This window comes from Oryzias latipes, chromosome 2 (genome assembly GCF_053564925.1).
Source record: "Oryzias latipes strain Hd-rR chromosome 2, Olatipes_Hd-rR_3.1".
NCBI classification, from domain to species: Eukaryota; Metazoa; Chordata; class Actinopteri; order Beloniformes; family Adrianichthyidae; genus Oryzias; species Oryzias latipes.
This window is the reverse complement of record NC_136238.1, coordinates 51,006,713-51,021,249: the sequence shown is the minus strand read 5'-3', so window position 1 is coordinate 51,021,249 and position 14,537 is coordinate 51,006,713. Positions and strand designations below refer to the sequence as shown.

The 14,537-nt window shown below is 39.2% G+C and overlaps 1 protein-coding gene across 5 annotated transcripts in view; it reads left to right on the top strand.

Annotated features, from left to right (window-relative positions):
* The window catches only part of LOC144989702 (uncharacterized), a 44,094-nt gene extending 30,841 nt beyond the window's left edge, over positions 1-13,253 (top strand). For 2 of the 5 annotated variants that reach the window (XM_078942306.1, XM_078942311.1), the window contains exon 26: positions 1,368-9,643. In XM_078942306.1, the coding sequence (XP_078798432.1) occupies positions 1,368-1,549 (182 nt within the window). In that variant the 3' untranslated portion in view covers positions 1,550-9,643. Of the gene's footprint in view, positions 1-1,367; positions 9,644-10,142; positions 10,167-10,256; positions 11,413-12,278 lie in introns of those variants that run through there. The other 3 variants (XM_078942308.1, XM_078942307.1, XM_078942310.1) reach the window with 3 other exon arrangements.
* The last annotated feature ends 1,284 nt before the right edge of the window (positions 13,254-14,537 follow it).

Sequence of the window (14,537 nt, the reverse complement as noted above, 5' to 3'; positions counted from 1 at the left end):
CCATGGCGTATTCGTGGTCATGTTTTGTCATCTCTGGGTTTTTGGATGCGGGAGTCGGCTTCTCCGATACAGGCTTTTCCCGTGCCATTCTAGGAGCTCTTAATATTGCTGTTGTTGTTTTTCCCACTTCGTTCTTGTCCCTTTACAGTGGTAAGACTTGAGAGTAATACAAAAAAAAGCAAAACTAGTTCAGCAGTTTGAAAATGAGGTCAAAAGGGATATTTTGGGACCGGACCGTCGCAGCTCACAAAAAGTTGACCGCACGGACCGCCATCTTAGCTCCTCTCAGGATGCTCAGAAATAATGAAATAAATATCGTCCTGGCAGCATTTTGAATCGATAGTTGGTTACCAAATCCAATTAAAATCATTGTCCTTCCCCTTTGATGCGCAACATGGGTCAAAAGTGACCCGGCTGAGTTTTATTTTTTGATATCTTTGCAATAAATTAATATTATCATTCAGCAGTCAAGGTATTCCTCAATTAACTTGTTTTAGAACATCACACATGATTATTTTATTATTTCATTTCTTACTTTTTGAATAACAACTGTTTTTGTATCACTACCCCTCTAATGCGCAACATGGGTCCAAAATGACCCACAGTCATTTTCTATGATATTTCTCATATGGCTCAGTATTTACACAACATAACTTTGAAATAAATTACATTTTATCATTTATTCCTCCATGTATGTTCAAAATATCAGTGGAGGACAACAGTCAGAAGAAGAAACCAGAAGTGATCCAGTACTATAACGGATCAAAATGAGGTGTGGACAGAATGGATCAAACGGTTAGAAACTATTCATGCCAGTGAAGAACACAGAAGTTGCCCCACGGTTCTCTGGTAAAACATGCTGGATGTTGCCACCCTCTATGCCTTCACTACTCAACACCCTGGCTATATGGGGGGTGTCAGCAATGCACAGCGGCTTTTTATCAAGGACCTGAGCAAACAGCTTGTCATGCCACATAAGAGGCGCGTTGAGGGCACACCCGAACTCCAAAAGCATGTTTGGGTGGCAGTGGCTCAGGTGGTTGAGCAAGTCAGCCAATGATCAGAGGATCGGTGGTTCGAATCCCGCTCTCCCCAGTCAAATGTTGTGTCCTTGGGCAAGACACTTCACCCTCCTTGCCTCTAGTGTGGCTCCACTGGTGTTTGAATGTCCCGCTGATGGTCAGAGGGGCTGTAGGCGCCAGCTACGCCTCTGTCAGTCTGCGCGAGGCAGCTGTGGCTACAACAGTAGTTGCCATCACCAAGTATGAATGAATAGTGAATCAATAATGGACACATTGTAAGACGTTTGAGCGTCTGGAAAAGTGCAGCTAAATCCAATCCATTATTATTATTTTGATTATTTTCAGGGAAAATGTGGGTTAAAAAAACAGACAGAGCCACCATCAAGCCTGAAGAGAGCATCAGACAGGAGGGCCAAAAGAAGAGGAAGAGGTGTGCGATCTGCCCAGTTTATCTAAGACAGAAAAGTCAAAAGCTGGTGTTCTCACTGCACCAGATCTGTGTGCAGAGCACAAATATCACATTATAATTTGTGAGGAATGTAAAAACGAAGGTTGCAATTTTTGTAAATGGATGTCCCACACCAGTTTAAAGTTGTTAAAATACTGATCCAGCTCAGATTGTTAGACATGTCATGCTATCAGAGGTATGTGTTACAAAATGAAAATAACCATGTTTAAATTAAAGGCATAAATGTTTGGCCCAACTCATTGCAAAAATATTACTTCAAAACAAATGTTATTATTATAGTATTAAGTAATTTGATTAAAATCACACTTGAATGACTGAGTCGTGTATGTAAATTTGTTGTAAAAAGCATTCTTATTGATAAAGTATGAAAGGAAAAATGTAAATAATCTGGGTTAATAAAAAACAAGATATGTAAAGAATTCTTGGAATATTCAACATAAGAAAATATATATTTTAAAAGATACAACAAAATAAGAACTCAGCCATCATAAACTTACATAGAAAATGAATGCGGGTCATTTTAGACCCATGTTGCGCATTAGAGGGGGTGTGGATATGTTGCGCATCAAAGGGTTAAAGATTTGATTTGATTTTGATTTTATTGATTTATTTCAAGCATTGTAGTCAAATCAATAAAGCATTTACACATATTTATCAAACTCATTAAAGCAATGATGAAATGCATAGATTAAAAAGACAGAAAACAAAACAAACATGTCACTTAAATCATATATGCTTAATTAAATACAGTGATAATTAACTGAAGAATAAGTAGAGTTTGATTTATTGCTTGAAAAGGAGTGGGAAGAACCAAGCTTATATAATCCCACCCCTACTGAGTTCATTCATTTGATAGTTTTACAGTGTTTTTACATCCGGTTCTGATCGTATAGATTCTCTTCAAGTAACAAAATCCAGTGCCTAGAAATGATTGATGATCTTCAGAAAACATTCATTCATGATTTCAGTAAACAGTAACGATACTGATATGTAATAATAATTTATTATCATTAGAACACATGATAACATTAAACCAGAAATTATTGCTACACATTGCAGATCAAGTAAATAAAATCAATAGCTTATTGATTGTAACATTTCAGTAATCATTATTGCACATTACAATGTAATACTCAGTGGTTGTAATTAAAAGAGCTTTGATTATTTCACCACAATCAAGTTCAGACATGTATTTGGAATTATTCAAACACCTGTTGATCCTTAAATCCTCTTATCTTCATATCCTGAAATAAGAGTTTCTTTATACATTTTCTTGAATATTTGAATATTTGAACATTGTTTGAGCTCATTACTTAAACCGTTCCAGAGTTTAGTGCCACACACCGACACACAGAAACTTTTCTTTGTGGTTCTTATCAATTTGATCTTGAAGTTCCTACATCCCCTCAGTCTGTAGCCTCCTTCATTTTCTAAGAACTGTTTTTGGATGTTGGATGGTAACAATTTCCCACTGGCTCTGTATAAAAGTTGCGCAGTGTAAAAATCAACAAGGTCATACAGTTTTAAAAGTCTTGATTGATAAAATAGATTGTTCGTATGATCAAGATATCCGGCTTTATGTACAATTCTGACGGCTCGTTTTTGAAGTAGAAAGAGAGGATGTAGTGAGCTCTAGTAATTATTCCCCCAAATTTCTATACAGTAGGTGAAATATGGTAATATTAAAGAACAGTACAATAAATATCTACTGTTGTATCCTAATATATGTTTAGATTTATTTACGATTGAAATACTTTTTGAGACTTTAGTTTGTATGTGTCTGATGTGTGGCTTCCAACTTAGTTTGTCATCGATAAAAACCCCTAAGAATTTGATTTCTGTAACACTTTCGATTAATACGTTATTTATTTCAATTGAGAGCTCTTTATTTGCATTGTAGTTTCCAAAAAACATCACTTTGGTTTTATCTAGGTTCTAAGATAATTTGTTGTAATCCATCCATAGTTTTATTTTATTTAACTCTTTGTTCACCACCTTGATAAGTTCCCTATGATTGTCAGTAGAATAGAATATGTTTGTGTCATCAGCAAATAATGAGTTTCATAAGCTTTGAAACATTGAATATATAATTTATGTAAACATTGAATAGCAGCGGGCCCAGAATTGATCCTTGTGGGACACCACAACTTATCTCTTTGGTTTCTGATGTATATTCATCAATCTTGACAAATTGTTTTCTTCCCGTTAAATAGCTTTTGACCCAAGTTAGCGCTAGTCCTCTTATCCCAGACACTTCCAGTTTGTCCAGTATGATGTCATGATTGAGAGTGTCAAATGCTTTTTTTAAGTCAATGAAAATTCCAGCTGCATTTTTCTTTTTGTCCAGAGCGTTTGTGATTTCCTCCACAGCATCAATGATAGCCAATGAGGTAGATCTATTTTCTCTAAAACCATATTGGTTTTCATTTATAATGTTGTGTTTTTCAATAAATAAAGCTAATTTATCATTGAATATTTTTTCTAAAATGTTTGAGAATTGTGGAAGAAGAGAAACAGGTCTATAGTTTGTAAATTGGTGTTTGTCTCCACTCTTATAGATAGGAATCCCTTTGGCTATTTTCATTTGGTTTGGGAATCTCCCAGTTTGTAATGATAAGTTACATATGTATGTTAGAGGCTTAGCTACACTATGAATGACTTTTTTCACCACCTTCATATCTATATCCTCACAATCTTTTGAGTTTTTACTCTTGAAATTATTCACAATTGATATCAGTTCATGTTCGTTCACATCAGAGAGAAAGATTGAGTGTGGGATCCTTTCGATGGGTGGATTATTGTCTTTGCTAGTTTTGCATTTTGGAATATCCGCTGCCAACTCTGGACCCACCTTTACAAAGTAGTTATTGAGACCGTTTGCTGCTTCATTGATGTCATAGCTTTGACCCTTCTCATCTGAAAAGTAATCAGGATAAGTTCGCTTTTTTGTCCCATTTTTAATGATGTTATTTAATATTTCCCAAACTCGCTTTACGTTATATTTATTTTCATTCAGTAGATTATTCAAGTACACTTTTTTACTGTAACGTGTTATTTCAGTTAGTTTATTTTTATATGACTTATATCTTTGTTCAGTTTCTCTTGTCCTCTGTTTTTATAGAGGTTATTTTTCTTTTTACAAGCATTTTGTAGACCGGTGGTTAACCAAGGGCATTTGGCAAATTTGTTATTGAATTTATAAATTGGACAGTTCTTACTGTAAAGTGAGCTAAATAGTCCTAAAAAAACATTTATAAGCAATATCGACATCTTTTTCTCTGTACACAGAGTTCCAGTTTTGTCTGGATAAGTCATTATTCAGAGCATTCATGGTTTATTCATTTCTTAACCTTTTGTAGACTGGTTCTTTTATAACTTTATTTGTCTTCACATTGATGTCAAATAGTGCAAAATCTGGTAAATGATCAGTTATGTCACATATCATTAGTCCACTCATATGAGTGTATTCTATATTATTTGTAAAAATCTTATCAATGAGAGTAGCACTTTGAGTAGTGATTCTGCTGGGTCTTGTTATGGTTGGATATAAACTCATACCATACATTCTGCTGATAAAGTCGTTGGTTGCTTCATGTTTGCTGGGGTTTATCAGATCCATATTGAAGTCTCCACAGATGTATAATATTTTGTTATTTAGAGAGGTAAACATCTTTTCCATCCAGTCACTGAACACTTCTAAGCTTGACCCTGGCGACCTAGAAACACAGCTTATAATGACATTTTTCCCTAAATTGTTACATATTTCAATTGTAAGACATTCCAGTATTCCATCCACTGCGACAGACAATTTATCAATTACTGTAAACTTTGTATTTTTTTCCACATATATTGCGACTCCTCCACCTTTTTTGTTTACTCTGTTCACATAGTTAAGTTCATAGTTCTCCAATTCAAAGTCAGCGTCTTTGTCGCAGGTGAACCAAGTCTCAGATATGGTTATGATATCAAAGGAATGCCTGATGTTCTGTAAATAGTCCTTGATGTCTTCAAGTTGGTATTCATGCTTCTGCTGTTAAAGTGAGTGATTGACAGTCTTCCTTCTGGGTTAACAGAGTTTTTAAAGACATCTATGCTGTAGTATTTGCAGTCCATATTAACAGTGGAAAAGAATTGATCAGGGTCGATGTCTTGAAGGTTGTTGTCATTCTCACTGAATATTTGAAGGTCGGTTTGCTCACCATTCAGATCTCTCTGAGAGTTGTGGTTGCGGGTAATTGTTGTAGAAAAAGTGTTGTTTTTTTAGAAGCCATGGATAGTAGAGTTCGTCTCTTCATCTCGTCAGACCAGCATCTTCACGTATCTCTTGTTTAGACTGTAGTGGGTAAATATTTTTCCAAATCTTGCAGGCTCCTGATAAGAACAACCTTGGACTGCTCAGGGGAGCCACAGAGTTTGGCATCAATTTTACAGTCTTTTACCCAGGTTCCCTGAATTTTCCCTGCTTTTTCAAGGAACGTGCTCTTCTGGCGATGTCGGCATTCCTTTTCGTGAGGTTGTCATTCATGAAAACGTTGGTTCCCCTCAGATTTCTTCCTTGCTTCAATAAAGCTGCTTTGTGTTTCCGATTGACAAACTTTAAGAGGATTGCTGGTTTGTCTGTGTCTCTTCTCCTGGGAAGCGGTCTGCAGATCTCCACATTGTTGGTGTCCAGAGAAATTCCATTGGACTTTAGGAACTCCTCCACCTGTTTTTCCACAGAGCTCGTCTCCTGCTCGTCGGATTCCTCACTGTTCCCGGCGGTCACTGCATGCGCGTATGACCGGGGTTTGATTTTCAATCCGGTGATTATCAAGTCATTAGATCTGGAGATCTGCTCTTGGTCATCCATCTGTTTCTCGATTATATCCATCCTGTTGAAACACCGCTCCTGCAGAGCCCGGACCTGCTTCACCTCTCCGATAGCATCCAGAATTTGACCGTGAACAATCTTCATAGCTTTGATCTCTTCCAGCACAAAATCAAGCATCTTCCTCAAGTCCTCATATTCCTCAGACACTGGGTTTCTTCTCGGTGGCATGTTTAGGAATTGTTTTTCTCAATATTTACGCTTTTATGCGGTAGATAGAGTTGAGAACTCTAGCTGCTCTATGCCTGCGTGGCGTCTTCTCAGAGAGCCGGAAGTAAAATGAGGCACTAAGATGTTCCATTGGATGGATTTGGAAAGTTTCTTGGTACCGTTGGGTAACTGGGAGGTTCCTCCCTGATCCACTGCAGAGGATCACATGCTCTCACTAGGAGCAGTTTAGATCTGAATGGACACAACCAGAAACAATGACAGTTGCTTCCTGTCTCTTCTTTACATTTGATGCATGTATTGGGGATCTGAGGGTTGAGTTGGTGCCAACGGTAGGGAGGGCATTGTAGTCTGTAATATTCTGTACTGGTTTTCTCTCAGCCTGTAGCATAATGAGAAATTATGTACAGATTCAAAGGCCTGAGTCAATCCCAAGACCTTTATCCCAGAGCACTCTAGATCTAGAGTCTTCAAAACTGTCACATAAAAGCACTTTTCCATAAAAGAGGGACATGAACTACTTTATAGCAGCCAAAGAAATCTGGCATAAAGAGCCCAGTTGTAGTGTAAAAAGTAGGGGAGTGCTTGGCCTCCTTTATCCACCAGCAGCTGTAGAGTCCTCATTTTTAGTCGTGGTCTTTTTCCATGCCGTACAAACAGAGACATAGATGTTTGGGTGTCTAAAATACCCCACCTATTCACACTGAGTGGTAACATTTGCATTGGATATAGGATAATAGGGAGAGTATTCATTTTAATTAAGATGTTCTATCCATGCATGACAAAGGAAGATCTAACCACCTATTTAAATCATTCTTGACTGATTTTACAGTAGTTGTCAAATTTGTTTTATACAGATCCTTCATTAAGGCCAATGATCTAATCCCCAGGTAGATAAAACCAGAGAACTCCTTGTTAGCAGCGTGTCCTAAGAGTTCCTTAAGAAGTCTCCAGCTTGTTCAGAACGCAGCAGCTAGATTGTTAGCTGGAACTAGCAGAAGAGATCACATCACTCCTGTGTTAGTTTCACTTCACTGGATCCCAGTTGATTCCAGAATCAAGTTCAAGATCCTCCTGTTAACCTATAAGGCCTTACATGGAATGGCCCCGTCCTATATTAAGGACCTCATAGTCCCTTACCATCCAATCAGAACACTTCACTCACTAAATGCAGGACTGCTTGTGGTTCCTAGAATTAGTAAAAGTACGGTTGGAGGTAGAGCGTTTACAGGGGTTGACATAGCCCAGAAATTTGCACTGGCCCACAGGGCCAGTAGTTTTTGAAACTTACTGGCCCTGCCTGAAAGTTACTGGCCCGACACCGCGCATAGCGGGACCCGCCGCTCCGCAGGTCCTTGCAACTTTAGGGGGATCCGGGGGCATGCCCCCCCGGAAACTTTTAATATGGTGCAATTTGGTGCATTCTGGTGACATCACTTATTTCTACACTTTTCAATGACTGAAAATAGACCATATCAAACTTAAATCTGCTTTAGTCTGTTTCAGATGTTTTGAAGAGAGCACTGCAGTGTAGTAGGAAACACTAGTTCAGAAGTTTTCATGGTGCTTTTAACGGCAAATATCGCAATAAATCATAAACCTTAAATGTGTTAAAACAATCTAATGGCAGCTTGAACCATTTAACGAATCAAATAAATCCCTTAATGCATTTGACCAATCGGATGGACGCCTTCACATTGTTGACCAATCAGATGGAGGCCTGTTATGTTAGATGTTTGTAACCTATGTCAACGTGGGTCATTTGGAGTATAATTTTTAAACTGGGAATGGTTATTTGGTTATTTTCCTGTTTGTTTATATACCGCAAATTATATCGTTATCGCAATTTTAATCTCTGATATCGCATATCGCGAGTTTTCCTCATATTGTGCAGGTCTAACTGAGATCATTCAGCTAACTAGAAATACTTACTGCTTACACTGTTGTAAAGAAAAACAAAATTAAGTAGTTTGACATTATACTCCGTTTGAGTCTGAGATTCAGGTATTTGGAGTTGCCTTTGATTCTTTGATATTCATCTTAAAGCTTAGTGGATACAGTTTCATCTTCAATGCATTCATTAAATATCTTGCTGTCCATACTACTAATTCCACCCATTACTCCATCCAACATATTCCTATCTATTCCTGCCATGTCTTCCACATCTCTGACATGCTTCAGTCTCTCTTCAGTGACGGTGTCGGATTTATAATCAAATGTAATAATAACCCACTGGCTTGTGCCTTCGTTGTTGCTGTTTAACATTGTTTTGTATTGAATTGTTACATTCAATAAAGTTTGAAAAAAAAAAGTAGTGAGCGCGTGCCGCGTGGTGCTCGGCAGTGAAAGCCGCGCGCGAGCAGGCGGGAGAGAAGGAGAAGTGATCAAAGGTTTCCCATAGAAACCCTTGAAGTCTGAACACAGGACTAGCAGAAAAACTACATTATGAAGACGAGGTAAATCTACACGTTTTCGCAAAATTTACTTTATTGAAAAAGGTGAAGAATATATAAACCGTTAGATATTTTAGTGGCCCGAGCGGACAAGTGAAAAGTAAAGTCTTGTGGTCCGCACTGCTCGAAAAACAGGACCGGGCCAGCGGACAAATGGCTATGTCGAGCCCTGGTTTAGCCACCAAGCCCCTGTCTTATGGAATAAACTCCCAGCTCATGTAAGAGAGGCCGACTCAGTTTCTACATTCAAAGCTAGACTGAAAACATTCCTCTAAACAAAACAATCGCCTATGGCCAGAAGAAAAACCAACCAACAAGTATTGCTAGCAGCGGTGGAGAGTCTGTGGAACACCAAGTGGAATCATTTGTCACGTCTAAAGGGATTTCCCTGGATCTCAATACCATGGAGACCTGACACCCACTCCCCAGGAGAAAGGAGACGGATAAACCAGAGATCTTCTTCAAAAACACAAGCTAGCTCTGATGAACCAAAGGAGGAATCTGGAGGGATCTGCTGCTGATCTGAGAAACATTTAGAAAATCTGGAGGGAGGAGAAAGTCTGTGATGCCCAACAACAGTACAGAAGTGGTGGGGGGGATTCTGGAGGATCTTCATCATCATTACTGTTACTCAAAAGACCCCCCCCCCCCCCTCCATTTTCTATAAGGAACTCTGATCCACATCCGGTTCTTGAGGCCTTTCCGCACCGTTGTCCTCCATGTCTGAGTTCCTCCACAGACCTTCATCTTCCTCAGTCTGCCCTCTGGACCTCACTTCCTCCATACGTGAAGATGGGATTCAGATGCTGAAAATCCTCTCAGAACATCTGGAGGCTTGTTGTGCTGGACGTGATGTCATCATTTGATGGGTGGAGTCATCTCTTAGGATTTATTATTAATGTTTGGGAGATTAATTGAATGTTAAAGGTGATGAAGATGATTAGATGAAAGGAGGAATCTGTTTTCCTCTGAATGCAGACAGTTGGATGAAGCTTCAGGCATTGAAACGTCAGTGAACCACTGATGTTTGGTTGAACCTTCATGGTTGAACATTCAGATGCTTCTGTCTGTTCTGTTCTGATGGTAAAGATGAGTCTCTAGTTTCAGTAAAACAGTGAATTCAATAAAACACCATTGATGACCTTCTTTCTTTGTGTTCACAGAAAAAGAACAAGGGTCTCTGAATGGTGAGTGGAACACTCTAGTGTTCTAGATTCTACACATCTTCCTCTTTAGAACTTGTTGAACATGAATCTATGTTTCATTTCTGATCACAGGAAGACCTGAGGCTGCAGATCCTCTGATTTCATCTTCCAGATTTGAAGCTGTAGTTCCAGTGTGATCTTCTGCAGAACAGGAAGTCTTTGATGTTGATCCATGGATCTATAATCTCTGCTGGAACAACTTTGTCTGCATCAACATTTGTTCTGCTGCCTTAAAGACAAACATGAACATGAACGTCTCTCTACTATATTTAGAAAAGTGTCAAACATTTATATCACTCTGCATGCTGTTGTGTTTCTCACAGCATAGCTTTAGCAGCCACTGTGGTAGAGCGGTCCACCTCTGACTGTAAGGTCACAGGTCAAAGTTCCTGTCAATCACTGATGGCCTTCCTGAAGGTAGAAAAATGTTTCCAGTCCAGCGTTGACCTTCATTGAGATGCTTTGAATGCTCTGCTTGAATGTTTTTCTACTATGTTGAAGTTTAGTGACTGAAATGCTTCCTACCATCATTTATCTACATGTTTATGAAACTCATGAAGGTTTGTGCAAAAAGTTAAAAAAAGCTGCTTCTTTTTTAGAGAAAATGTCAGATTTTGTTGTGATTTCTGCAGAAAAAAACCAAAGTGTTTTCATTCTGATGTATGAAAACAGATCTAGTAGGAAACTGGTCTGGGTCTTTTATAACTATTTCCTGCACTGAAACATAGAAGTGTGGTCCAGGTGTCAAAGTGTCCTTGGGCAAGGCACTGAACCCTCACACTGGTTGTGGTGGTTCCAGGTCTGTGCCAGAGTCCAGCAGGAAGCCAGAAATCAGTTTGTGTCCTTCATTCTGTTCACATGTGGTTGAAACTTGTTCTGGATCCTAATGTTTGTTCTGTTACTACGTCTGGATCAAGTATTTTCTACTAACTGATGACATGTTACAGAGGAAACAATGTTAGTTTCTCCTCTGAGATACTTTTGGAATATTTGTAACTTTTCTACGACTTTTTTTCTGTTTAGTTTGGCTTCATTTGTTTGTTCCATTTCCAGGTTGATCATTTCAGGGACCGTTTGTCGGACGCTAGAGTGTGGTGATATTGTTGTGTGTTTGTAGACCACACCCATTCTCACATGTGGAACTGTGAATCCCTGAACACCATCTAAACGTCCTCATCCCGGAAACTAATCTACCAATAAACGCTTCATAAGATAGAAAATCCCCAAATGGTTTCTGAATTTTGTTATTCTTTTATTGGTTTGTGGTTCAAAAAGTAAACTTTAAAAAAATATTGTCAACACAGACTCAGAACAGGGAGCAGATCCTCTCTGACCTTTTCCACCTTCAATGTCAATAAATCCAAGTCCAGTCCAGATTTCCTGTCAATCATCTTCATCCACTCTGAGGGTCTCAGCTGTTTGGGAGGAAGTGCTGCCAAGTGTCCATCAGTGAGAAGACAAGAGAAGATCCATTGATGGATTTACAGAACTGTAGAATTGGAGTCTTCTTCTGTGTTTAACAGTTATAATTCAACAGTGTTAACTGAACTGTGTTAATAAGGATGTTTAAATGAGCAAACAGTGAAGTTAGAAGACTAAATAAACAAATGTATCACTGATTTATTTACTGATTATTTTATTTACGTATTTTATTTGAATGAGAGTTTTATGAGTACATTTTGTACAGAAAACAGTTCCTAATATGGTTAATAGTTTAGTACATGTTCCATACAAGTTTACTGGCTCACACACACACACTCACACACACACACACTAGTTGTGTGTGAAGTTGCGGTCCTCCCTCAGCTAGACCCTGCCTTCTGTGGCCCCCCAGGTAAATTGAGTTTGAGACCCCTGATCTAGACTAAACTGGCATCCCTGCCCTTAGACCCCCCCTCTCTGTAAGGAAAAACTCCTAAAAAAACAGATTCTGGAAAAAAGGAAGAAACCTCAGGGGTGAAGGAGGGATCCTCCCCCAGGACGGACAGGCGATTTACCAGAACTCTGAGAGAAGAATTAACTTATCTAACTCTACAACTACATATATAAAGTCCATTCATGCTGATGAAGTTAACAGCAGTCTGTTATTCTCAGCTCTCGTCTGGATGTGGCATCAAGGAGAAAAGTCTGAGCACACAGGAATCAAACCTCCGTCTGAGGCTGAAGTTCACAGCAGAATGAAGAACCGCTGACCAGAACCCATCCTGCAGAACCCAACCGCTCAGCCACCGGGACACCATCAGCTGTTCCTCTTCTTCTAAAATAAACTTTATTAACAAATGTTGCACATTCAAAACATGAACACTCCACACTGTGTGCAAAAGACAACATGATCACATTTACCAGAGAAATGAACAAAAATGTCAAAAAGCCATAACAATATAAAACAGGTTAAAATGATAAAACTAAAACAATAAAGGCAAAGGAATCTGTTAAAGTCTCAATAGAAACCATGTTTCTACTGTTCTAACAGCTTTTTGTTAGTGCAGGATTTAATACTATTTACATACAGAATCATTTCTTTATGAAAAACAACGTTTCTTAATTAATTAACTGCATAAATGTTCTCTACATTAAGTGTGTAAAATCTCCATACATAATGTGTTCATAGAATAATTCATAGTCACATAGATGGTTGTTATCAAATGAGTCACGTTTTTCCAAATGTTGGAGTGAAAGAGCAAAACAAAACAAAGATGAGGCTCAGTTTCTGGAGAGGAAGAACTACATGAACAGTTTCTGTCCAGATGTGTTTCCACAGTCAGTCAGCTGTTCTGTTGACCTCTGCTGACATCTGGTGGTTCTGCTGCGGTACTGCAGACTCCAGAACCCTAAAACCCCTGATGGACGTTCGGTTGGAGCTCGTCCAGACGGTGGATCCTTGGAGGAAGATCCAGTTTTCCATGGTGGCTTTCTGTCATGGTTGAACGGTGGGCCGTGTCCCACAGCCTCTGTGTACACGTGTGCATGTTGTGTAGAAATGTGGACAAAGTTTTCACAGATGTATCATGAATGAAACACATTAAAACCACAGAAGAAGTAGGAATAAACACGCAAAGAACACGTGAACCAGCATGAACCATGTGATTATTGAGCTGTTTATCTGTAATTCATCAGTGATTCATGTGTCAGTCATGTAGTCTGAAGGTGACATGTGCGCCGCATCCGTGATCTAAAAGTTCTACATCAGTGGTTCATGCGTGAAGAGTCTGTTAGACAAACATGAACGCTCACTGAAAGACACTAGTTTGTGTGCAGATCTCACAGAAATGGCATAAAATACACATACATACGTGTAATTATCAACCATTCTTAAATGGTGAACAGCTCTAAACTGAATTCCTGTAAAGAGCCGTCTGCTGAAACCCTGGATGGACGTTTGTGGACCCCCACCAACGGCAGGAACACGTATGAATGATCAGGCATGAATCACCACAGACTGAACTGTCATACGTGGAAAACACACTGAATGTAGGACACGGCCTGCAGGTCTGACCTGGATGAAGCTACGCTCACGCCGGCCTCTGCAACACGCCGTCTGCTTTCTATGGACAGTCCATGGAAACGCACATGTGTGTGCATTTCTATGGACAGTCCATGGAAACGCACATGTGTGTGCATTTCTATGGACAGTCCATGGAAACGCACATGTGTGTGCATTTCTATGGACACTCCATGGAAACGCACATGTATGTGCATTTCTATGGACACTCCATGGAAACGCACATGTATGTGCATTTCTATGGACACTCCATGGAAACGCACATGTGTGTGCATTTCTATGGACACTCCATGGAAACGCACATGTGTGTGCATTTCTATGGACAGTCCATGGAAACGCACATGTGTGTGCATTTCTATGGACAGTCCATGGAAACGCACATGTGTGTGCATTTCTATGGACACTCCATGGAAACGCACATGTGTGTGCATTTCTATGGACAGTCCATGGAAACGCACATGTGTGTGCATTTCTATGGACACTCCATGGAAACGCACATGTATGTGCATTTCTATGGACAGTCCATGGAAACGCACATGTGTGTGCATTTCTATGGACACTCCATGGAAACGCACATGTGTGTGCATTTCTATGGACACTCCATGGAAACGCACATGTGTGTGCATTTCTATGGACAGTCCATGGAAACGCACATGTATGTGCATTTCAGCCTTCTTGAGAGAGACGTGACCCTTCCTTCATCAGACCTTCATGGACGTCCCACAGCATGATTGATTTGTTTCCCAAACGTAAAAAATCAAGTTTATATCACTTTTTGCTTTGTTAAGGAAATGTTTTTTTAATTTAAATGAACAAATATTTTTATTACATCGTCTAAGGAAGTCAAGTAT